Source organism: Apodemus sylvaticus, chromosome 5, assembly GCF_947179515.1.
Source record: "Apodemus sylvaticus chromosome 5, mApoSyl1.1, whole genome shotgun sequence".
Lineage (NCBI taxonomy): Eukaryota > Metazoa > Chordata > Mammalia > Rodentia > Muridae > Apodemus > Apodemus sylvaticus.
Window position 1 is genome coordinate 153,637,728 of NC_067476.1, and position 23,650 is coordinate 153,661,377.

The window sequence follows — 23,650 nt, forward strand, 5'->3', positions numbered from 1 at the left end:
GTTTCCTCGCATGAAATCGGGCCGAGAGCCCCCTCCAACCAGCCTCTCCCCCTAGTTACTGCCGCAGAGGCGGGAAAACTTGCATCTTTCGACAAGAGTTTCAGGGGGCCGCCTAGAAGTCGCAGCACGGGGGCCCAGGTCGAAGAGGAGCCCCGGAAGCCCAGCCACCCCACATCATCACGGCAAGGGAACGGCTGTACACACATTCCAAGCCGGTGACTAGGGCACGTTAAAGATACGGGTGCTCCCGACCCGACCCAGCAGGCGAAACCGCTCACGCGCATGCGCAAAACACACCCCCCTTCTGAACTGCGGTCCAGGTGTGCTCGCTCTTCCGGCCGGCCTTCCCTATTGCCTTCTCCGGGCGGAAACTCTACAGCCTGCGCATGCGTCCTGCTGCTCCTCAGCTTAATCCAGAAAGGCCCCAGAGCTTCAGGTGATCCCGCCCCTCCCTCGCAACGCAGGACCAATCGCGAGGTTGTGGGCGTGGCTTTCCAACCACGAGGCCCGCCTACGGGCCGCGCGAGCCCTGCAGGCTGCGTGCCGATTGGCTGTCGCCGCGGGCGCAGGTGCGCGCTTCCTATTGGATGTGGGCGGAGCGCGAGCCGCTGCCGAGGCTGCAGGTGAGCGCGCGCACGTGCCGCGGCTGCGGCCCTGCTCGGTGCACGAGCACCGGGCCGCGCGCGTGCCCGCAGGGAGGCAGCGGAGAAGAGCGGCTGCGGACGCAGTGGGATTGATTGTGCTCCGCCCTCTCCTCACCGCGGCCGCCGCCGCCCCCGAGCCTCGCTGGGAGGGACTCGTGTCCCCGCCTGCTGCACTGGCAGTCCGACCCTCAGGCCGCCGCGGAGCAGCCGGCCCAGCGCTGCGCGGACCTCAGCAGGTGCGGTGACGAGGCGCGGTGCGGCGCTTCGAGTCCCGAGCCCGCGCTCCGCGGCCCCGCTGCCCGCGCTCCCGAGGGCCGGCCGCCGCCGGCCGGACACTCAGCATGAACCGCGGCCACCGGCACGGGGTGAGCAGCGGCTGCCTGGGCACCATGGAGGTGAAGAGCAAGGTGCGCGGCCGGGCGGGGCGACGGGGGCGAGGGCTGGTGGGATGGTGGACGCGGGCTGCCCGGTGAGGACGCAGGGTGGCGGGATGGTGGACCTCGGCTGCCCCTGTGGGAACACGGGCGGAGGGCGATCTGCTGGCCGAAGCACGTAGGAGAGAAACTTGGAGCGCGGCGACGGGAAGCGATTGCGTCTGCTCCGCCGCCCGGCCCCTGTTTTGTAGCCTTCGCATTCCCGCCTTGTTTTAAGGGTGGGATGGGGACCGCTCCAGTGCAAGGTGGCAAGGTGATGGGATAGCTTTGGGGATCCCTTCACCTCGGGCACGAGTCAGAGTCTCTCGGAGCACCTTTGTTATCTTCTCGTATAACCTTTTCTTGGGGTTCGGGGCTACATCGAATGGAGGAGAGCTTTTTCCAGCTCAAACTTTGGTATGCGTCTAATCTATGAAATTAGCACTATCGCCTTACTCCGGTGCTGCGCTTGACAATTTGAGACGCTGCTACTCTTCATTCCCGACTCTTCATTCGGAATGCTTTCCCCCTTGGCGGGTCTGCCAGTCTTCTGTGTCCGTGGAATTCCTCAGTCCCAAGGCCGGGTGAGCAGAGTAGCCCGTGGGAATTAGCAGGAGAATGCCTTCTTCCAAAAACGGGCTTTTCAGATGGATTTTGAAGGTGATCTGTAGCCACCAGAACATGTCGGCAAGCCTCCCCTGACTCTGAAAGGGCAGGAGGAGCAAGATTATATAGCCTGGTTCTCTCGAGAGTTCTGAGATGACAAGAAGACCTGCTCTTATAGGGTGTGACTTCCCCCTAGCTCTGCTCTAGGACCAGGTCTTGCCGATGGCTTTTTACTGAGCAACTAGTAAAACAGTAGTTAGAGGGCATTGCTGACCGTGAGAATTTAGGACAAAATTGTGGTGAGACATATAGAAGGAGCGGTGTATTGAACACCCACTGTAGAAATAAGAAACGTGGTGGTTAAGGGACTCTTGGGGAAATGTCGGTCCAGAGAATGGGTGAGTGAAGAAAGCTACCAGGAGCCTTTGTGTGGCTTCTGGGCTTGAGAGCAAAGTTCTGTAACTAAGAATCACAAATCTACATTTGCTTTTAATGGTTTGGTTTTTTGTTTGTTTTCTTTCTTTCTTTCTTTTTTGTTTTTTGGCTTTTTTTGTCGTTTGTTTTTTGTAACCTCTTTTAACTATTGATGCTGGAACTAGGGAGTTCCAGACCCTGTCTTAATGGAGGGGGCAGGAGGAATTTATATTTCAGAATAGGTACTAGATTGAAATACAGATCTGTTTAATAATAACAGGACTGTTGGGGTTGGAGAAATGGCACTGCATATTTTTGAGAGTGCACTGCTCTCGCAGGCAACCCAAGCTCAGTTCTCAACATCCCTGTCAAGCAGCACGTACCTGTAACTTTCTTTAAATGTACTATTTTGTGTGTTTAAGTGTTTCGTGTATGTCTGCATGCCACCTGTATGCCTGGGGCTCCAGGAGGCCAGAATACTAGAGGGAGTCGGGTCCCCTGGATCTGGAGTTAAAGTAGTGAGCCACCTTGTGGGTGCCAGGACCCACACCCAGAACCTCTGGACAAGCAGCACTTGCATTTAACCACTGCACCTTCTCTCTAGCTCCAGAAGATCTGATGTTCTGGCTTCCCAGGGCACCTACACAAGACATACAGAGACAGAAACACAAGTGTACACCTAATTGTTCTAGAATAAAACTGTATGATGGTTTAAGGAACACACCCTTCCTGGCTGGGCTCTGCACAACAGCAAATAAAGTGACTTGTTAGTATAGGGGATGACTGACTCCAGAAATGTCCATCTTTTTCTCTAGCCATTTGTCGCTGTCAGCACGCAAGTTTTCTCCTGGCATCTCTTTGTAGTTTGGCTTGTGGGGCTTGAGATGAGGAGAGAAAACCACTTGTGATGTTGCATAATGCTAACACTCAGTTGTATGGTCCCAATCTTGGTAGTGAGTCTTTAAATTGTTTTTATCATTTAAAAAAAAAGAGTAGAGATCCTAGGTGGTGTGCCAGCGAGTCAGATAGGAGTGGGTCTCTGGTGGAAGGAAACCGAGCTCTTGGGAACTGGAATTTCAAGCTTTTTGTTTTCCTCTCCCATCTACTGATTTTTGAATATTTTACATAGTTCTGTCCAAAGTGTGTGGTGTCTATTTCAGCTGCCATACCATAATACTCCTAGGGTGCGCCCTCCCTTCAGCAGAAGCAGGGTGGTCAGAAGATATACTCGGAAAGGCTGTCATGCTGGCCCGTCTGTTAACAGATGGCAGACGGTATAGGCCAGAGGAGGTGGACCCTGCTTTGTGGGGTTTTGAGGTTTTTTCTGTGTAGCCCTGACTGTCCTATGTATGCGTGTGCCTGAGTGCAGGTACCTACAGAGTCCAGAAGAGGGTGTCGGCTCAATGGAATGACGGTTCCCTGTGCTTGTCTGGGGACTCAACTTGGGTTCTCTGGAAGAGCAGTACATGTTCTTTTGTTGTGGTTGTGGTTGTTGTTGTTTTTAAGACAGGGTCTCTCTACATAGCCCTAGCTGTTCTAGAACTGAATATGTAGACCAGGCTGGTCTTGAACTCACAGAGATCTGACTGCCTCTGCTGGGAGAGTAAAGTCATGTGTTGCTCAGGTTTGTCAATATACTCTCATTTTATGCTATGTGAATGGTAAAAATGCATTTAAATTCTCATTATATTCTGATCATTCACCTGGTGTGCGTGAGTGTATGGGGATTCACAGGTATCGCAGTGTGGGTGTAGAGGTCAGAGGACAACTTTGGGAAGTTGGCTCTCACCACCATTTGGGTCCTGGGTATTGGGCTCGGGTTGTGAGACTTGACAGCAAGCACCTTTACCCACTGAACCATCTGCTGGTCCGTATCCGTTCTGTAATGTACAGGTAGGCGATCCTGACCAGAACTGGATAGTGTGCGGGTCATGGGCAGGATCTCCTTCACAACCACAGTAGTGTCAGCCATGGACAGCACACGCCCTTAACCCCAGCATGTGGATGCAGAGGCAGGAGGATTTCTGAGTTCCAGGCCAACCTTGTCTACAGAGAGAGAGTTCCAGGTCTGCCAGGACTACACAGAGAAAACCCTGTCCATCTTGCAAAAATGAGAAAAAGAAAAAAAAAAAAAAGAAACAATAGTGTCAACCTTATTATCTTTGCTGGGGAAGGGAGACAGGGTAGAGATAGTAAGAATAATGGGGACTGTAAATAAGGGTCTAGTCAGAAGTGTGATACCAGCAGCTGGGTGATTTCTTTGGTAACTGATTTATCTTCCTGATTGTTTCTCCAGAAAGTTCTCTGTAATCATTTTGATGTCCTTAGGTAACCTTGGTCTCAAGGGCAGGGGCTATAGCTGCTACAGCGGAGCTTGACCAGCATACCTAGGCCTGGTTGCATCTCCACCACAGCCAAGACACCTGCCGAACAGCCTCAGAGTAGTCTTGAGACATACCACTTCCTAATTGCTACTCATGAGCAAATGCAGTGTTAACAGTACCGCACACCTCCACGGGAGAGCCTACCACATAGACACAGATTAGGGATGGAGAGATGCCTGTCTGGGTGAGAGCACAGACTGCTCTTCCCGAGGACCAGGGTCCTTTCCCCTTCCCTCCAAAAAAATTACGTTCTCCAGATGCCGGAGCAAGTCCATTGTACATCTGGATTCCAAGCCAGAAAAATCACATGGTGGATAATTGTTGCCTGGGATCGTTTGAACTCTATCTGATTTTTCTTCTTGCCTTAAAAAATTCTTATTATCATACTTTGCTGCCAGAAGTAACCCAGTCCCACCTCACCTTTTGCCAGCACTGGGGGGTGGGGCCCAATCTACTGTTAATATCTAGATATTTACGCCAGAGAAGAAGGCATTAACAGAGAATGTGTATGCAGAAGCTTTAGGGAAACCTAAAGGGTTAAATAAGTCATTAGGTGTATTCCCAGTCAGAGTGTGTGTGTGTGTGTGGGGGGGGGGTTATAGCCTGGGGTGAGTCAGCCTGCACCCTGTGGACTGTGCTGAGACCAGCCTGCAGAAAGTGGAGGAGAAGCGGCCTCTGATAACATCTGAAGGCTGACTGATATGGAGGGTGTTCCCTGGGTTTTATTTACTCTGAAGTGTGTAGGTGTGACTAACTTTTTGAGAACTTTAAATATGAGTCACCTGATTTTCCTGACAAATGTTAGTGTTTATGTCTCAGGTATGTGTTTTGGAAACTTTGAATTTGTTAAGAGTTAGAAGTGGCCAGTGAATTTTGCTCTAACATCAAACCTCGTCAAACCCTGGGAAGAGTGCTTGTGAGAGGAGGGTCAGCCTTAAGAGAGAGGAGGCTGGGTGGCTGGGTGGCTGGGCGCCCTGGGCTGCTGCTGGTTGTGACCGCCGGGTTGGGATAGGGCCTTTCTCTGCCTGGCACCTGCTGTTCCTGTGGAACATTCGTGTTTCCTGGCTATCCTTGGAATTTATACAGAAAACGGGTCTGGCAGTCAAATGTGTTTGGCAAACATTTACACTGTTTGGTTCTCTCTCTCTCTCTCTCTCTCTCTCTCTCTCTCTCTCTCTCTTTCTCTCTCTCTCTTTTGGTGGTTCTGGACCAAGAGTCTTGCAAATTCGAAGTTCATATTGTACCACTAAGCTATATCTCTAGCCTCAAATAAAAAAGTTAACAATAGGATTTTAACAACCCCCACCCCGCCACCCCACCCCACCCCCACCCTCCACCCCCCCCATGAGCAAATCTCCCTCCCTCCCGTCTTTTTCCTCCTCTGTTTACTGTATATTACTATTTTGCCTGCGTGTACATATGTGTACCATGTGTGCTGCTTGGTGCCCTTGGAGGTCAGTAGAGAGCATCAGATCCTGGGCCTGGAGTGTTTGTGAGCCACCTTGTGGGTGCGAGAACTGAACCAGCTCCCTGCAAGAGCAGTACCCACTCTGGCCTTCTGAGCCATCAGCCCAGCCCCTGGCATCTAACTGAGCATTTAATATGCTGTATACCCAGTGACCCGGGGCGGGGGGGGGTGGGAGTGAGGGGAGTGGGGGGGGACAGTTTAAAGAAGGCAGATGAACCTTTCTTAGGGTCCCTGTTTGAGTGCGCCACTCCAGTCCCACTGGGAGTCTAACGTGTGGCCTTGAGGGACCTGGAAGATAGATGGGAATGACAGGTGCCTCCTGCCCGCCCGCCCTTCCTGTGATCTCCTGCCTCCCGAGGCCGTTTTTCTCCTCACCCACTAATTGCTGGGCTTTTGAAGCAGGCCAGCCTCCTGGTCCCAGAACACCACCGTACTCCTTAACCAGAGCAGACAGGATTTAAAGCTGGAGTGTGAGTAAGCTCTTCCCCGCCCCCGCCCCCCCCTCAGGAACTTGGGGCAAGACCCTTCTCTCCTGTCTTTAAGCATATTCCTCGCATGGTGACATCACTCATTTCATGACAAGAAGCTCAAAGTCCTCTTGATACACTTAGATGTGACTCTTACAGCCCAGGAAGAGATAATTCATTTTATGGGGGTGTTACCGCAGTGATAGGAAGTTAGGCCTGCGAATGCCTCTGGTGTCAGACTGGCCTGGAGCTGAACGGATATGCAGAGGCGGTCCTGTGAGACCCGGGCATGGGGGGATTGTAGCAATGGCTCTGGACCTTCTTCCCCTTCCGCTCCTGTCAGTGAGGTTCACAGGGCTTTCTGTGGCCTCAGATTCACAGAGATCCTCTTGCCTCTGCCTCCCAAGTGGGACTAAAGGCGTGCGTCATGCGCCACCACGGCTGGCTAACTTTCCACCTTCTTTTTCTTTTCTTTTCTTTTCTTTTCTTTTCTTTTCTTTTCTTTTCTTTTCTTTTCTTTTCTTTTCTTTTCTTTTCTTTTTTCTTTTTTCTTTTCTTTTCTTCTTCGTCTTCTTCTTCTTTTTTTTTTTTATTTTGGATTTGTTTTTTTCGAGACAGGGTTTCTCTGTGTAGCCCTGGCTGTCCTGGAACTCACTCTGTAGACTAGGCTGGCCTCGAACTCAGAAATCTGCCTGCCTCTGCCTCCCAAGTGCTGGGACTACAGGCATGCGCCACCACCATCCGGCTAACTTTCCACCTTCTGATGTGTTTGTTATATTCATAGTTTGGAGCTGAGTTTCGCCGGTTTTCACTGGAAAGATCCAAGCCTGGAAAATTTGAGGAGTTTTATGGACTGCTGCAACACGTTCACAAGATCCCCAATGTCGACGTGCTGGTGGGCTACGCAGACATCCACGGGGACCTGCTGCCCATAAACAATGACGACAACTACCACAAGGCGGTTTCCACCGCCAATCCACTGCTCAGGATTTTTATACAGAAGAAGGGTGAGTGCCTTTGTGGGAGCATGCACTTTGGGGGTTGTGGGGCTTGCTGTGATACAGTGCGCCTGCCTGTCGTGTAAGGCTTCCACCAGATAGCACAAGAAGCTAAAGCATCCTGTCCTGGCTTCATTAATGTCCAAGCTTTCTGAGTGTATTGGAGAAAGGTCTGTGGTTTTAACCACGATGGAAGAGACAGTCAGTCTTGTGGATTTTAGAGAGCGGCTCGCAGGAAGCTAGGCGGCGGGCACTCCCAGCTGCAGGACCGCTTGCCGCTGGCTTTCCTTCTGAGAGTTTTATTTTTAAAGTGTGTGTGTGTGTGTGTGTCAGAGTGAGTGTGAGTGAGTGTTTGGTTCTGCACACATGTGTACAGGTATGCTCAGAAGCCAGAGATGTCAGATCCCCTGGAACTGGCGTTGCAGGCATTCGTGAGCTGCCCCGTGGGTGCTCGGAATGGAAGTTTGTGCGCTCTGAAAGAACAAGCCGGTGCTCTCAACCACTGAGCCATATTGCCGCTGCCTCTTCTTCAACTGTTTCAAAAGTCAAAATTAGGAAATTAAAAAGGCCCCATTGGGGCTGGAGAGATGGTTCTGTGGTAAGGAGCACCAACTGCTCTTCCAGACATCCTGAGTTCAAATCCCAGCAACCACATGCTCACAACCATCTGCAACGGGGTCTGATACCCTCTGCTGGTGTGTCTGAATACATTAAACAAACAAACAAATCTTTAAAAAAAGAAGAAAGAAAGTGTTCATTGTTGGGCTGATGGGAATGAGTGAGTTTGGCAGCCTCGCACCTCAGAGCAAATGAAGCAGGCCACTCACTCTCCCTCATGGAGGGCAGGACCAGCTCTGAGCGGTTCTCAGCAGAATCTTGTTTCTTTTCCATTTTAGATGTTTGGGTTTTTTTTTGTTTTTGTTTTTTAATATTTATTTATTTTATGTATGTGAGCACACTGTAGCTGTCTTCAGACACACCAGAAGAGGGCATCGGATCCTGTGACAGATGGTCGTGAGATACCATGTGGCTGCTGGGAATTGAACTCAGGACCTTTGGAAGAGCAGCCAGTACTCTTAACCGCTGAACCATTTCTTCAGCCCTAGAATATTTTTTTTTATTCACAAAAGTAGTCTAAATATAAAGCTAGCTAGGAAATGAGAAGGGGAGGGCGACTCTGGGGGCTGTAAACATTGTCTCTCAGAAAGTGTCTAAGTCCTAAAACCTAAGACTGCCCCTGCCCTGGGTGTGACACAGTCGGAGCCGCAGAGAGACTGTAGGTGGAGGGAGAGACGGCCCTGTCCTGTTGGTTATTCAATCCCTTCTGTTTGGTAAAGGGAAGGTCTGAAAAGCCCATTTTGGCTTGAGTGTGATGAGGACCTTGTTGTAGCGGCCTGAAGGGAAGGAAGGTGGGCATTAGCCACTCCCAGGGCCCTGAGTACCGGACGCTGGCTTCTTCCTTTTTCTGGGTTTGGAGAAGCTGAAGTCTGGCAGTCTCATCTGCTGATGGGCTGCATCCTGTTCTGATCGAGTTAGTGCTAATGGTCACAAGGGTGCATAGGGTCGACGCACAGCAGTCTCATACACTGTGGCAGAGGAGTTATGATTCTCGCAAGAATCAGTGTGTGGAGAGCCAATACAGGCGGCAGAGAGGAGACAGGCAGGCGAGGGCACAGCAGAGCACAGCTGGGGCTTTGAGCACTGTAACCATCATATCCGAATCCAGCAGAGGGCTGGGATTGCTGGGGAATGACAAACTTGATCCTAGGCTAATAGATTATCTCAGTGGTCTTTGGAATTGACCACCCCTTGGATTAGAGATGGTAGTCTGGGGTTGAGGGTGGGACTCTAGGGATGTGGGCACCAGGAACATGACAGCTGTACTCAGTGACTCAGTCTGTAATCTCAGCCCAAGATCCCAAGGCAGGCAGAGTACTGTGAATTCCGGGCTAGCCTGGGCTCCTATTTCAAAAAGACAACAAAACAACATAAAAACTGGAAGAACAGCAGAACTGTAGAACAGGTCACACCCGGGGACTGGGGAGAACTGGAGAGCAGGTCCACTGGGGACTGGGGAGAACTGGAGAGCAGGTCCACTGGGGACTGGGGAGAACTGGAGAGAACTGGAGAGCAGGTCCACTGGGGACTGGGGAGAACTGGAGAGCAGGTCCACTGGGGACTAGGGAGAACTGGAGAGCAGGTCCACTGGGGACTGGGGAGAACTGGAGAGCAGGTCCACTGGGGACTGGGGAGAATTGGAGAGCAGGTCCACTGGGGACTGGGGAGAACTGGAGAGCATGTCCACTGGGGACTGGGGAGAACTGGAGAGCAGGTCCACTGGGGACTGGGGAGAACTGGGGAGCAGGTCCACTGGGGACTGGGGAGAACTGGGGAGCAGGTCCACCTGGGGACTGGGGAGAACTGGGGAGCAGGTCCACTGGGGACTGGGGAGAACTGGAGAGCAGGTCCACTGGGGACTGGGGAGAACGGGGAGCAGGTCCACTGGGGACTGGGGAGAACTGGGGAGCAGGTCCACTGGGGACTGGTGGAGCATGACTCATGGGCTGGGAGAGGAGGAGAGACATTTGATGGAAATGATCCTTCCTTATTAACAGTTATGTGTGTTTAAGTATTTTAAATGTATTTGCTTTTGAGGGCGGAAGGACATGCACGCCGTGACACACTTAGAGAGGCAAAAGGACAGCACGTGAATTAATTCCTTACACCGGGTGCGTTCTGGTAATGGACGCAGAGACACAGGGAAGACACAGACACAGAGAAGCAGGCTTGGCAGTAAATACTGTCACCAGTTGAACTAAGTCCCCTGGCCTTGTTTCGTGTCCTTGAGACAGGGTATTACCTGCGGCCCAGACTGGCCTGAAGTTTACGTTTCTCCTGCCCCACCTTCACAAGTTCAGGGATTGCACATGAACCACGATGTTGGCTGAGAGAAGCTTCTTAAGCTGCCACCCCTACAGTGTTGGGGTCCTCCCTGTCGGCTCTCACGGTCTTGCTGCCGGTGTTACCTAAATTTCATGTCAGTGTTACAGGTGTTCACTGGGTTTTGTCTCTTTTTCGTTTGCTTTTTGTTTTGAAACTCATTTTGTTGTGAGCCTAGCCTTTAACGGCTGAGCCATCTCTCCAGCTCTTGAAACTCATTTTGTATCTCATGCTGTAGCCCAAAATTCCTTCAAACGTGGCCTGGTCTTACTCCAGCCTTCTGAGTCCTAAGATACAGGCCAGTGCCACCACAGGCCGTTGTGTAGACATCAGGGTGAGAAGCTCGTTACTGTATGGACAGAGGTTCTCTGTGTGATAAAAGTAGAAGGTCCAGTAAAATGATCAGTGCTTAGAATTCCACGTAGGGAGCCAGTGAGATGGCTCAGTGGCAAGCACCGAGCGTGATGGCCTGAGTCCATCCCTGGAACCCTCAGGTAGAAAGAGAGCCAAGCCTTCTCACCTCCACTGTGTGCCATTACCCACAAGCCCCTCCACCAACCAAATACAGAATTTTGGTTTGGTTTGGTTTTTTTTTTTTTTTTTTTTTTTTTTTGAGACAAGGTTTCTCTGTGTAGCGCTGGCTGTCCTGGGACTCACTCTAGACCAGGCTGGCCTCGAACTCAGAAATCAGCCTGCCTCTGCCTCCCGGAGTGCTGGGATTACAGGCATGCGCCACCACTGCCCGGCCTATTATTATTTTTAAACTAGGATCTCATTATGTAGCCCTGGCTGTCCTAGAACTCACTGTAAACCAGGCTGGCCTCAAACTCAGAGATCTGGTGTTATTGACGGTTATGTATGTGTTAGTGTATACATTTTCTACATTTGTTTGTTTTGTGAGGGGAAGGGGCTGATATGCCATGGCGTCGGCTCCCAGGTGCTGAGATTAAGGGCTTGCACCAGCACCCTGGCAGAGTTTTAGCATTTAAAGAGAAAACGTTGTGGCTGGAGATATGGCTCAGCAGATGAAGGGCTCTTGCCACCAAGCCTGGCAGCCTAAGTTCTTCTATCCCCAGGATACACAAGATGGAAGGAAAGAATTGATTTCTGAAGTTTCCTCGTACCTCCTAATGTGTGTCATGGCATGTGTGTGCACACGCATGAATAAATGTAATATAAGTAGTATGTGTAGCCGGGTGGTGGTGGCGGCGCACGCCTGTAGTCCCAGCACGCTGGGAGGCAGAGGCAGGCGGATTTCTAAGTTCAAGGCCAGCCTGGTTTACAGAGTGAGTTCCAGGACAGCCAGGGCTACACAGAGAAACCCTGTCTCGAAAAAAACCAAATCCAAAAAAAAAGAAGAAGAAGTATTATGTGTGTGGTGTGTGTGTGTGTGTGTGTGTGTGTGTGTGTGTGTCTTGTAATGATAACACTCAGGAGCTGGAGGGAGGAAGATGGAGAGTTAGGTGGTGGGTACCCTGGACTACAGAGTTCCAGGTCACCCTCAAGTGCATACTGAGAGCTAGTGAGTGATCAGTGAGTCACAGAACTTAGCACCAAGACTGGGGACCTCAGTGTGATCCCCAGGGCCCAACGTGGTGGGAGCAGGAAACCAGCTCTCTTAAATTGTCTTCTGGCCTCCACATCACATGCTCCATGGTACGCACTGACACGGTGTGTGCGTGCCTGTGACATGCATGCGTATCTGGGATATGTTATGTCCAGTGAGAATTAGAAAGAGCTTATCCCATCAGTTGTTGCTTGACTCTTTCTTTCACTCAGCTAAGAGAGTCCTGGTGTGAACAGATCGGCCAGACCTTCCAGCACTGCACACCCACTCTTCACACCCGCCCGTGGAAGCGCCTCTTTCTGCCCTGTAAACTCCCTGCTCTCTGCCTCCTGCCTTTGCCAGAGGGTCTCTTAGGCCCTTCTTGACCAGTTTTCTTTGCAGATCTAATCACAGGCCTAGGCTCTCTGGTTTGTTTATACGATGTTGGCCACCAGGTCCTAGCATCAAAGTCAGAGATAGTGCATGCATGACCATTCTAATTCGGATTAACATTTTCTTAAAGCAAACAGAGGCTCAGGCAGGGGGCTGTTTTTTGTCTGCAGCCCTGAAGAAGCCAGCAGAAAGCCTGGTTAGGGCCAGATGCATCTGCCTGCAGAGCCTCAGCAGTCTGACTTGGCTTTCTGATTTGTTCTTGTCTTGTTTTTGTCTGGAGAGAGGGTCTCACTGTGCAGCCCTGGCTGGCCTGGAACTTGCTAACTTGCTACATAGACCAGGCTGGCCTTGAACTCAGAGACATGCGTACCTCTACTTCCTATGTGCTGGAATTAAATCAAAGCCTCAGTCTATATTTTTAACTGTTAGTTTTGCCTTTTCTATTTTGTGGTGCGCCTTGGTTTTGAAACTACAGCCTCATGGTGCCAGGCAGATACCATGCCCTGAGCTGTGCCCTCATTCCCTCATGATTTTTTTTCAAACACTAAGCCAAAGCCATTAAATTTTAAAAACGGTGGTCTTTTAGAGTCTGATGTGCTTCTGAATGACGTGTCTGTGGGCGAGTGCTGGCGCTCGAGCATGGACACTCACAGCTGAGCGCAGACAACCGACTCTCTCACTCGCACACTTGAAAAGTTGTTTTAGAGCAATTTTCTGTTAGGGGAAAAATGCCATACTGTTTCTTGGACTGTTATCATGGGAGTCAAAACAAAACAAAAAACTGATATCTGAGCAATGATTTTCACCGAGGGTTTTCAGCTCCTTTCTAGGGTTGGAGTATCTCCTGCTGTGGCCTGGCCAGGGTGAGACAAGCATTGTCCACTGTCGTCTGCCCCATGACTGTGCACAAGACAAGTTAGAAATGCTGAAGATTGCCTTTAAAACCTGCCCCGGTCAGGGACAGCAGCATGGGCACTTAGCATCAGCACTAGTACTTCCTAAAACTGACTCTTAACAAGTTGTCCCCTGACCTCCACATTCATGCCCTGGCACACGCACGTGCATGCATACACATGGTCACATACAATGAATGTGTTGGTCATGGTGGCACTACTCACACATTAATCCCAGCACTCAGAAGGTGGAGGCAGGGGATCTCTGAGTTCTGGGACAGCCAGAGTGAATAGTGAGACTCTGTCTCAAAACAACTTAAACCCACGAGGTCATTGCCATAGACTGTTCCTGTAGAGTCAGGGTGATGTGTTTCCAGACAGATCTGCGTAGTCTGGGGCCCAGGACATGTTAGGACACAGCTAGTCGTAACTGTGCTCAGGCTTCTCACTGTGGTGGTGGTCTGTCACACAAATTGTTGGTGTCCTAGGGTATGTGAGCAGTGCTGGCAGGGCCTCCACTCTACTGGGTCTCCTTCAGGACATGGCCTCTGTGACTCACACACCTGTAACTGGCAGAAAGTCAGCTCTTAGACCTTGACCTGGCACAGGACATGACATTTAAGGTTACATTTTACTAAGCCAGGGTTTAATTTTAATACAGTTCAAGGGATACACAGCAGTTACTTCTCACAGGAGGCAAGAGTAGTGGTTGGTACAAGCTTGTGATCCTGGTCAGAAGTGAGTTCAGGGCCAGCCTCTAAATAAAAACAGAAGTATAGACACTGCCACAAAAGGCTTTGTTCCGGAAACTGCAGCCCTGTGGTTCACGAATGATCCCAGTTGCCGCTGACAGAAGCCTTGATCCCACCTCTGAGCCAACCTGTTCTCAGTCACAGCCGTAGCACGCCTGAGTTGTTTTCCATGTCTGCTCCGCATGCTGCCTCTGCCCCAGGCTGGTCACCTTCCTCAGTGCCTACAGAGACCAGTCTCCGGGCTGCATCAGGGAGCTTTCTGGAAAACGCAGATATGGTTACCAGGTCTGGATTCACAGCCCAGGGCTGAAATCTGTAGCCAACAGCACTTCCTCCCCAGAAGCCCTGTCCGCACCTCCGATATGGCCCAGCCTATCCTTACCTCTGTCGGACCTGCACCGACTCCTGTCCCCTACCACAGCTCTCTCTGCATCTGGAAGCTTCTTCCCCTTTCTACTTGCCCTCCTTGACCAGCCGCTTCTGTTCATCTCTGGAGACACCACAGGGAAATCCTGCCAGCCCCTCTGGGTCCCCCCTCGCTCCTGACGTGTTGTCCCAGGCATGGTTTGAAAAGTACTGTGTAGTTGCTTCTTCCCTGGGGAGGCAAAGGAGTCCACATCATTTGAACTCTGGCTAAAGTTTAAATATTTAATCCTTTCCAACTTGCTGGATAGCTTTTGATTCATCGTGGTGCATTAGAAAGGGACTGGTGAACAGGCCTGATGTTTTGTAACCTTTTCTTAAAAACATTTCTTACTCCTCTCTGTAGCCCAGGGTTGGTCGTAGAGGTGGCACCGAATGCCCAGCAAAACCAGACAGCGTCTTGCTGTGTAGCTAGTTTTGAACTCGAAGGCATTTGTGTTCACCCCCCAATGCCTCAGGTATGAGTGTTGTGTGAACCTAGGGCTTCATGCCCGCTGTCAGCATCCTACCATTGCCAACCCCGCCCTGTCTTAATTTTTTTAAAGACAGGAGCTAGCCTTAACCTTGCTGTGCAACAAGTTGACTCCTGGTCCTCTTACATCTATCCCCAGTGCTGAGTTATAGGTGAGTATGTCCAGCCTGACCTGGAACCAATCCTCCTGCCTCAGCCTCCGTGTAGTTAGTTGTCCTTACAAGCCCATGCCACCAGGCCTAGCTACCCTGTCTTCCTCTGAACTTGCAATGGGACAAGCCCTTGCGCCTGCTGAGGACTATACCTGGTTTCCTGTCTGGGAATGCTTGGTACCGTTCTGAGGTTTTGTTTACCAGGGTTGCTTCTTTCACCGTGGGCATTACTTCTGTCTGCTCCCCATCACGATGGGCCCCGGCCCACCCCCATATGAGTGTGCTGTTAGGAAAGCTAGGACCCTGGTCCTGAGGCAGACAGTGGCTGTTCAGAAGTTCAGAAGCTTCTGGGTGGATTGTCAACAGCAGTGAGCAGAGGTCGTTGGCTGAGGGACAGAGTTCTCCATAGTGTGTTCCTGTATGGCCTTGGTCAGCTCTGCTGTAGGTTTCTGGGACTCCCATGGCCTCTGGGAGTGACCTTGGCCTCCAGCTGGGCCCTCCTGGCCGGTCACCTTTACACTCTATGCTCACACCCTGCACCCTGGCCTGCTGCCAGCGTGTTTCTTTCCCAGTGGCTGGAAACTGATTAGCTGGGTGGGAGAACAGAGGTGCCTTTGTGCCGCGCAGTGCTTCTGAGAATTTAGAGCGAGCATTCAGAGGAAGTCTTAGGCCAAGCCAAATTATGCAGATTTGGGTTTTCTCGGTAGGGTTTCCCATGAGCAGGCATGGAGGCAGCCTGGTGGCCTTCTCTGTCTTGTGGTCTGGAATTCCCCTGGGCACATCACACAGGCCTTCCACTCTTGGTTGTTCTGAAATAAACAGTTCAGTGTAAGACTAATCCTAAGGGCTTTTATCGAGATTTTTGCCAGCTCTTTCTGCTTTAATGGATTTATTTCTCAAACCAAACTATAAAGCAACGTTCTGCCTAAGGAATACAACGCAGACTCTTTGTGAGAAGATATGAGTGGAGGGATGGCAAGACAGGGCATCCCTGGGGCTCCTTACGAGGCCTGGGGAGTCGCACACTCGTACCCCGAGGTGCCAAGAGGAACCTGGAAGTCTCTGATCTAGTAAAGGCCTGGCTTCCCCCTGTCTCGGGTTCTGTATTCCTAATTCCCTGGGCTGGGATCTGAAGATTATGATGGGTGCCCCTGGCTGTGGGGCAGGCCTCCGGCTGTGGGTGGAGCAGGCCCCTGGCTGTGGGGCAGACTCCTGGCTATGTGGCAGGTCTGCTGAGTGGGCAGCAGGGTTTCTGGGGCCCTGGGCTATCTGTAAGGGAATCTCCAGCTAGCTACCCTGGGCATGGGGAAGCACAGGAAAAGTTTAGTTTTTTGGAGATAGGGTCTGTGTCTCCCTGGCTGGCTGGCCTCACCGTGTAGCTGAGGATGTGTGGCCTTGGGCTCCTGATTCTGCTTCAGTGTCCCAAGCCCTGTGCTCTGTTTACTGAAGTTTGTCTTTGTTAATTGATTGTTTCCCATTTACTTTTGAATTTTGAGTTGTGCTTGGTTGGTTGGTTTAGGTTTTCGCTTTTTTTTCTCTGAGATAAAAGTCCCTGGTGCAGCCCAGCCTGGGCTCTAACTCAAATGTCCAGTGGGAGCCTCTGGAACTGCACACCAGCTCAGCCTGAGGTGGCTTCAGCTCTCCTCCTGCTGCCCATCCTGTCCCTAGCCCTTCCTCCCTGATGTTTTCTGCCTTCACTTTGTGACAGCGGTGTCTGGGGCTGTGTCTCCTGCACGTGACAGACTCTGCTGGCTCAAGGAGTTAGTCCAGCTGCAGGTGCAGAGTTAGCACATGTGCGACTTACTAGGTATCAGCACTATTTCTTTATGTTTATTGTGCGTGTGTGTGTGTGTGTGTGTGTGTGTGTGCATGTTTGTATATGTGTGTGCATGTGTGTATATGTGCGTACATGTGTATGTGCATGTGTGTGCGTGTGTACATGCGTGGTGCATGTGTGTGTGTGTGCGCACCCACTTTATGCAGTGGGCGTGTGGAGGTCGGAGGCCGACTTGAAGGCGTTGGCTCTGCTTTATGGGTGGCGGGGCTCAAACTCCAGCCATGGACCTGGCAGCCAGCACCCTAGCCACTGAGCCACCTGACACAACAAAGGAATCTTGCTGAAAACAAGGCTCTCCGCCATGGAGGGAAGTCTGCTAGGAACTAAGAGACTGCAACTGAGGTGGGGCAGGAGCGCCATGTTTGCCAGAGTCCTTGCCGCCCGCCCTGCACCCCAGTCTGTCGCTGCACCGACATCGCACCTGGCTGAAAACATGAAAGATCCGACACCTCTGCCTCTGCCTCTGCCAATGCCAAGGTGGGGAGGGAGAGGTTCAGAGCACGTGGGGCAGAAGCGAGAGAGACAAGACACTGTCATGAGCGCTGCTGCGTCCTGGCTGGGGGCTGCGAGTGAGTGCCATGCAATGCGGTGAGGTTTGCCCGCTCCCTCCCGCCCTCCCTGCTGCTGGTGCTCAGCTGAACCAGGGCCTCACTAGTTCAAGGCAAGGGCCTCCACTGCCACACCCCAGCCATTTTTCTCTCCTGAGTTCCTTGGAATGAGTATCCCTTCCCCTGTCCTTGTGTTGGATGGGATAAATATGCAAGGTGGAAGTGTTCTAATTAAATGCAGAAAAACATGCTTTTAAAGGAGCTGTGTTAAGCCGGCAGGTTGGGATAATTCTAATCCTAGTATAGCCTCCCAAGTGCTGAGATTAAAGGTGTGCACCACCACTCCCAAGCGAGAAATTTTATTTTTAAGTAGCTGATGTAAAATAATTATTATTCTGGCTGGAGAAGTGACTTAGCTGTTAAGAGCACTGGCTGCTCTTCCAGAGGACCCAGGTTCTCTCCTGAGCACTCACATAGTGGCTTACAGCTGGTATAACTGACTCCAGGGGATCCAGTGCCCATTTCTGATCTCTGATGGCACCAAGCCCTCACGCCTATGGTGCGCATGCACACAGGCCGGCAAAACTTCCATACATGTAAATATATTTAATTTTTTTTTTTTAAATTCTGAGGGAGTTTCATGCAGTTTAGGCTGGTGTTAAACTCAATATGTAGGTGAGGCTGTCCTTGCTCTGATCTTGTGAGCCACTAAATGTGTGTACATGTGTGCCAGCAGTGTGCGTGTAGAGGTCAGCGAGTGACTTCTGCGAGTTGATTCTTTATTCTATCACGTGAGTCCTGGGAACCAAACTGCGGTCATTGGCCATGGCGGCAAGCCCCTTTACCCCTGAGCCATCTTGCAAGCCCACGCTTGATTTCTTAAAATGAGTTAGTAAACTGAACATTGGAAGTACATCATGTAATCCCAGCTCTTCAGAGGCTGAGGCAAGTGGATTGCCTTAAGTTCCAAGTAAAAACCTGGGGACAGGAAGTCACATGAGAAGAGATGAAGTTGTAGGCAGAAGTGGTGGCATCCACACACACAGGCCAGGTGTCTCAGCCGCCTGGGAGACCAAGGTGGGCCCAGCAGTGTGAGACTGCGCCTAAGGAAGGAAGGAAGGAAGGAAGGAATTAATTCTGGGCCTGTGAGATCTACCACAGGTTAGTTTGTTGTGTGTAGTAGTGTGTTTTGGTTTTTAGGTTTTGAAACTGGGTTTCAGGATGTAGTTCAGGTTGGCCTTGAACTTGAAATCCTTCTACCATCTGCCTTAGGCTCCTGAGCACAGGGATGATGGCAGGTGTGTGGGCCAGGTCTGACTATCAGAATTTCACTGGCCAGCTAATGTGTTCAAAGCTAGCGACATTTGAGGTGTGTGAGAGGGCCCTCTAGTGTCCGTGTAGGGCACGGCCGTCTCCCGGGCAGTGCTCCTGGTCTGCCACAGCTCACACTCAGGCTCACCTCAAGGTGCTGCGAGGTGCTGCTAGGTGCTGCTTGCACTGCCTGGCTGTCGTCCGCGGCTCGGCTGTGGGCAGGTGTGGTTCTCGGCGGGTCTGTCACCGTCCCGTATTTGCTCTCTCCATGCAGAGGAAGCCGACTACAGCGCCTTCGGCACCGACACCCTCATCAGGAAGAAGAACGTGCTGAGCAACGTGCTGCGGCCCGACAACCACAGGAAGAAGCCTCACATCGTCATCAGCATGCCGCAGGACTTCCGGCCTGTGTCCTCCATCATCGACGTGGACATCCTCCCGGAGACGCACCGCAGGGTCCGGCTGTACAAGTACGGCACGGAGAAGCCCCTGGGCTTCTACATCCGGGACGGCTCCAGCGTCCGGGTGACCCCGCACGGCTTAGAGAAGGTCCCCGGGATCTTCATCTCCAGGCTCGTCCCCGGCGGGCTGGCCCAGAGCACCGGTCTGCTGGCCGTCAACGACGAGGTCTTGGAAGTGAATGGCATAGAGGTGTCGGGGAAGAGCCTGGACCAGGTGACTGACATGATGATAGCCAACAGCCGCAACCTCATCATCACCGTGCGGCCGGCCAACCAGAGGAACAACGTGGTGCGCAACAGTCGGACTTCGGGCAGCTCCAGCCAGTCCACCGACAACAGCCTCCTGGGCTACCCCCAGCAGGCAGAGGCCAGCTTCGAGCCCGAGGACCAGGACAGCGATGAGGACGACATCATCATCGAAGACAGTGGGGAGCCACAGCAGATCCCGAAGGCCACCCCCGACGCCCAGAGCCTGGAGTCGCTGACGCAGATCGAGCTCAGCTTTGAGTCGGGACAGAACGGGTTCTCCGCGCCCCAGGACACGAGCCTGGTGCCCGTGTCCAGCAGCCCGGACACGGAGCCCGCCAGCAGGGCTCCGGACCAGAAACTCTTAGAGGAAGACGGAACCATCATAACGTTGTGAGCAGCCAGGTTGTTTCCTGAGTGAGGGTATGAGGAGCACTGGAAGTGTGGGCACATGATGGATGGATGGACGGACGGACGGACGGATGGACGGACGGACGCTTGGGCCTCTCTGGGCCGCAAGTGTGGCTGGGTGGGTGGGTGGCGGCCACTGTGACCTGAGGCCTTAGCCACAGGGCAGATGCTCCTCTCTGACACAGACCTGCCTGAGCAGTGCTGAGGTGCCTGGTCCCCTGCCCGCACAGCCCACCCCTTGCCCTCTGTGAGTCTGATGTCTGTTAGACACTGGGAACCTTGGTTCTTAGATTCCAGCGCTGATGTTTGCTGACTTTAAAGTGTTCCTCTGTTAACTGTGACGACGCATTATTTTTTCATGCGCAGGTTTTGTTGTCTTCCTGTTTTCTAAGACTTTAGCTGGCCATGTTTAGGGGTGACGCTCCCCAGCCCCAGAGCAGCCCCTGGTGTCCCCACCCTGGGGCTGTACAGCTGCAGGGTGCCGCAGTTCTTCATCCCAGTCCACTGAAGATTATCTCAGTGTGTGTGTGTGTGTGTGTGTGAGAGAGAGAGAGATGCAGCACAGCACAGTTAGTTGGCTCCCACACTCTTTCAGTGTATCAGACAGTGTGGATCATTGGATAAAAAGGCCCCCAGGTTGAGAGACTTACACACAATGCAAATGTGCACTTTTTTTTTAATTCTAAAAACAGAGTTTTCTTCTGGGGATTCTAGGGTGCTGCCTGCATTGGGGGAAACTCGTGTCAAGTCCACCACTCACAGGGGTGGTGAGTCTTCGAGTCTATTTATTCTTATTCTGTCCTGTGTGTCCATTCAGGACGAGGTAACTGCAGTCGTCTTCCCTTACCTGGTCCCCTCCTGTCACATGTGGTCGGCGAGACCCACATGTGTGGCTCCGACCACCCGGAGGCCCCGAGGTGGACACTTATTTATTTCTAAACCTTACGGTGGCCGAGTGTGGGCGCCTCAGCTGTGTACTGACTCCGCGTTGAAGGACTTTTCTCCCCTTAGTAAGAGCCGGCAGAAATGAAGTCTTGATCCGATGAAGGGCACAGGACTCTGCAAGCGCCTGGCTGAGGCTGGGCGCAGTGACCCCACGACGACGACCGTGGCATTCACGGAGTCCCTCCTCCCACACGGCACGGCTTGCTAACACGGTTCCCCCTCTGACACTGCGCCCCACGGTATGGCTCTCGGGGAGGAGCCGTAGGCACAGAAGGCTCAGTGTACATGTGAATTAGGGGTGCGTGGGATCAATGTTGTAAGTAAGGATATTTCACACACTACCTCTCTTCTCTCTCTCTCTCTTTCTTTTTTTAACAGAGTTTTAACATAGAACTTTTATCTTGGGGAAGAAAAACTTCAGGGCTTGACTTTTGTACAAATTTTAACTGTAAAACAGATTTCTCTTCTATCTGGAAATGGAGATCAGGGCTGACACTGATTTTAATTTAAAGGACAATCGTGTTAGCAATGAGGTCGGACGGATGAAGCGAGTGGTCGGTCAGTAGACCTGCTGTGAGGCTGTGGGGTCCCGCCCTGTCCAGTCCGTCGCTCCATTCACGCGAGGCATCTTAGAACCCAGCGTCAGCAGGTTAGCGTGCAGTGCTATTGTCCCAAACGTCGAGCCTCACTGTGAATCCTCTTCTGTCCTAAGTCAACCTTGTCAACCAGATGCTGGGCTGTTGTGAACCATGAACTTTCTAATTAAATTTTACATGCTATAACATGATTTTTACATGAATGATACTTTGTTTAAACTATTAAATGTCAGTATTTTACTACAATTTTATTATAAAATGTACATTATCACTAAATGAACTTTGATTTTAAAAATCAAGTTAGCTTTAGTTACATATTATTTTTTACAAATAAAAACGGACTTGTATAAAGGCTACTTTTTTGTTTGATATTATATGAACAGAGGACATTAGGATATTTGCCAAGCATCCTTAGTTACTGCATAGAGAGTGAAACTGAGTCACCAAGGATCCCTTGACCCCTTTCTAGGGTTAAGTGCTGAGCCCCAGGCCTCAGTCACCACATTCCCCACCCTGAGCCACATACCACGCCTGTTTTACTCTTGTATATTGAATAGTCCAGGCTGGACTCCAACTCAGGGCACCGGTCTCTCGGAACTGGGATTGCAGACCCAGGCCACATGACCTTTCCCTGGTTGGTTTGTTTTATTTTTTAATTTTAGGCCAGGTGCAGGGATATGCCTTTGATGTCCAGCATTCCAGAGGCAGAGGCAGTCAGATCTCTGTGAGTCCCGGGCCAGCCTCAGTGAGGGCTACTCAGTGAGGACATGTGTTATTGAGATAAAGTATTTTGTGTGTGCAAACACAAGTGCATTTGTGTGTATATGTGGGTGTTGGGCCACAGCTCACTTGTGGAGGTCAGATGACAACTTGTAGGACTTGGGCCTCTCCCACTGTGTCAGGGAGGGTCTCCTCATGTAGCCCAGGTTAGCCTGAGACTCATATCTCCGCCCCGCCTGCTGTGTACTGGGTTCTCAGAGCCCTATGCCCAGATGTCAAGGGCGGCTTGCTTTTCTCTTTTGGATTGTTGTTATTTGACTTCAGTTTTGGGGGGTGTTTTTGTATTTTGTTGGGTTTTTTTTGTTTGTTTGTTTGTTTGATCTGAGGGCAGTTATTTTGAGAAAGTCTTCTGTAGCCTCAGGCTACCCTTGAACTCTTGCTTTTCCTGCCTCCACTCCCAGGTATTGACACTACAGGCTTGTGCCACCGGCCTTGTCTTATGTTTGTGTTCTGGTTTTGAAACTTGACAGGTGACCAGACTAGCCTTGAACTCGCCTGCCGCCTGCCTCTGCTTCTGAGTGCTGGGATTAAAGTCCCTTGCCACCACACACCACACACTGCCTCTTGGTTTTTTATTTGTTTTTTTGTTTCCTTTGTTGTTGTTGTTTTTGAGAGCCCACTGTGTAGCTCAGGTTAACCTTGAACTTGGCATTGTTCTGACTTGGGGTCTGGCCCCAGGTATATGCATCCTTTCTTTTGTGTGTCCAGGTGGGTGGACCACAGCCAGTACTTGGAGGCCAAAGGAACTGTCTCCTCCACCCCTCCTGGGTTCTGGGGATCCACAGTCTAAACAGCAAGCACTTTTAGGACCAAGCCATCCTGCTGGAGGCTGTGTGGGCGCGATTCTACACTTGGTGATTGTTTCCTCTGACCCAAGTGTGAGAAGTGCAGTGGGCCTGGGCCTGGACCAGGAAGCTCCAGGTAGGTTGGAGCAGTGAGATCTCCTGGCCTATGGAACTAAACAGCTGAGGCTTGCCGAGAAACAGGCAGAGAGACCCTGCCTCAGAAAAGAAAAGAAAATGTAGACAGTTCACCCAGGAGAGGACTTCCACCACTGTGTTACTGACTTAAAACAGTTATGTTTGCCAGACCTGGTAACACAAGCTTGTCATTCCAGCTGCTGGGGAGGCTGAGCCACGAGTTCAAAGCCAGGCCGAACAACTTCTGTTCCATGGCGGAAGTAAACGGGGCTGGGATGGCTGGTGGAAAGTTAGCCTAATATGTGTGAGCATATAGCTTTGGCCTCCAGTAACAGAAGAAGGGAAGGGGGCCCTGAGGTGTGGCTTGTTAGAGCCAGAGCTGTACAGCCGGGGCTGGGACCGGCTGACCCCTAACTTTAATGGGATCAGTTCCTGATTCAGTAGGAGACCATGTCTCAGAAAAATTAAATGGAGGGCCAGCAAGATGGTTCAGTGAGGAGAGAGGGGCTTGCTGCCAAATCTTAACAACCTGGGTTTGGTCCCCAGAACCCACATAATGGAGAGAGCCAACTCCTTCGAGTTGTCCTCTCACCACAAGTGTAAGTGCTCTTTCTTGGTTGGTTGGTTTTC

General features: G+C 51.4%; 1 protein-coding gene across 2 annotated transcripts; it reads left to right on the top strand.

The window, feature by feature from the left end:
- Positions 1-611: 611 nt before the first annotated feature.
- On the top strand, positions 612-21,655 carry Pard6b (par-6 family cell polarity regulator beta). 2 transcript variants are annotated; one of them, XM_052184365.1, is made up of 3 exons: positions 612-1,051; positions 7,181-7,403; positions 18,936-21,655. In XM_052184365.1, exons 1-3 carry the CDS (start codon positions 986-988, stop codon positions 19,763-19,765), a joined length of 1,119 nt encoding a protein of 372 aa, XP_052040325.1. In that variant the 5' UTR covers positions 612-985; the 3' UTR covers positions 19,766-21,655. The 2 variants fall into 2 exon arrangements, with proteins under 2 accessions (XP_052040325.1, XP_052040326.1); XM_052184366.1 differs by having other exon boundaries at positions 612-1,009.
- The last annotated feature ends 1,995 nt before the right edge of the window (positions 21,656-23,650 follow it).

Bases quoted from the DNA above. Each gene is read 5' to 3' on its own strand.
- Pard6b (XM_052184365.1), top strand. From the start codon at position 986: ATGAACCGCGGCCACCGGCACGGGGTGAGCAGCGGCTGCCTGGGCACC. The intron at 1,052-7,180 runs GTGCGCGGCCGG...TTATATTCATAG, and splicing joins CCATGGAGGTGAAGAGCAAG to TTTGGAGCTGAGTTTCGCCG. The intron at 7,404-18,935 runs GTGAGTGCCTTT...CTCTCCATGCAG, and splicing joins GATTTTTATACAGAAGAAGG to AGGAAGCCGACTACAGCGCC.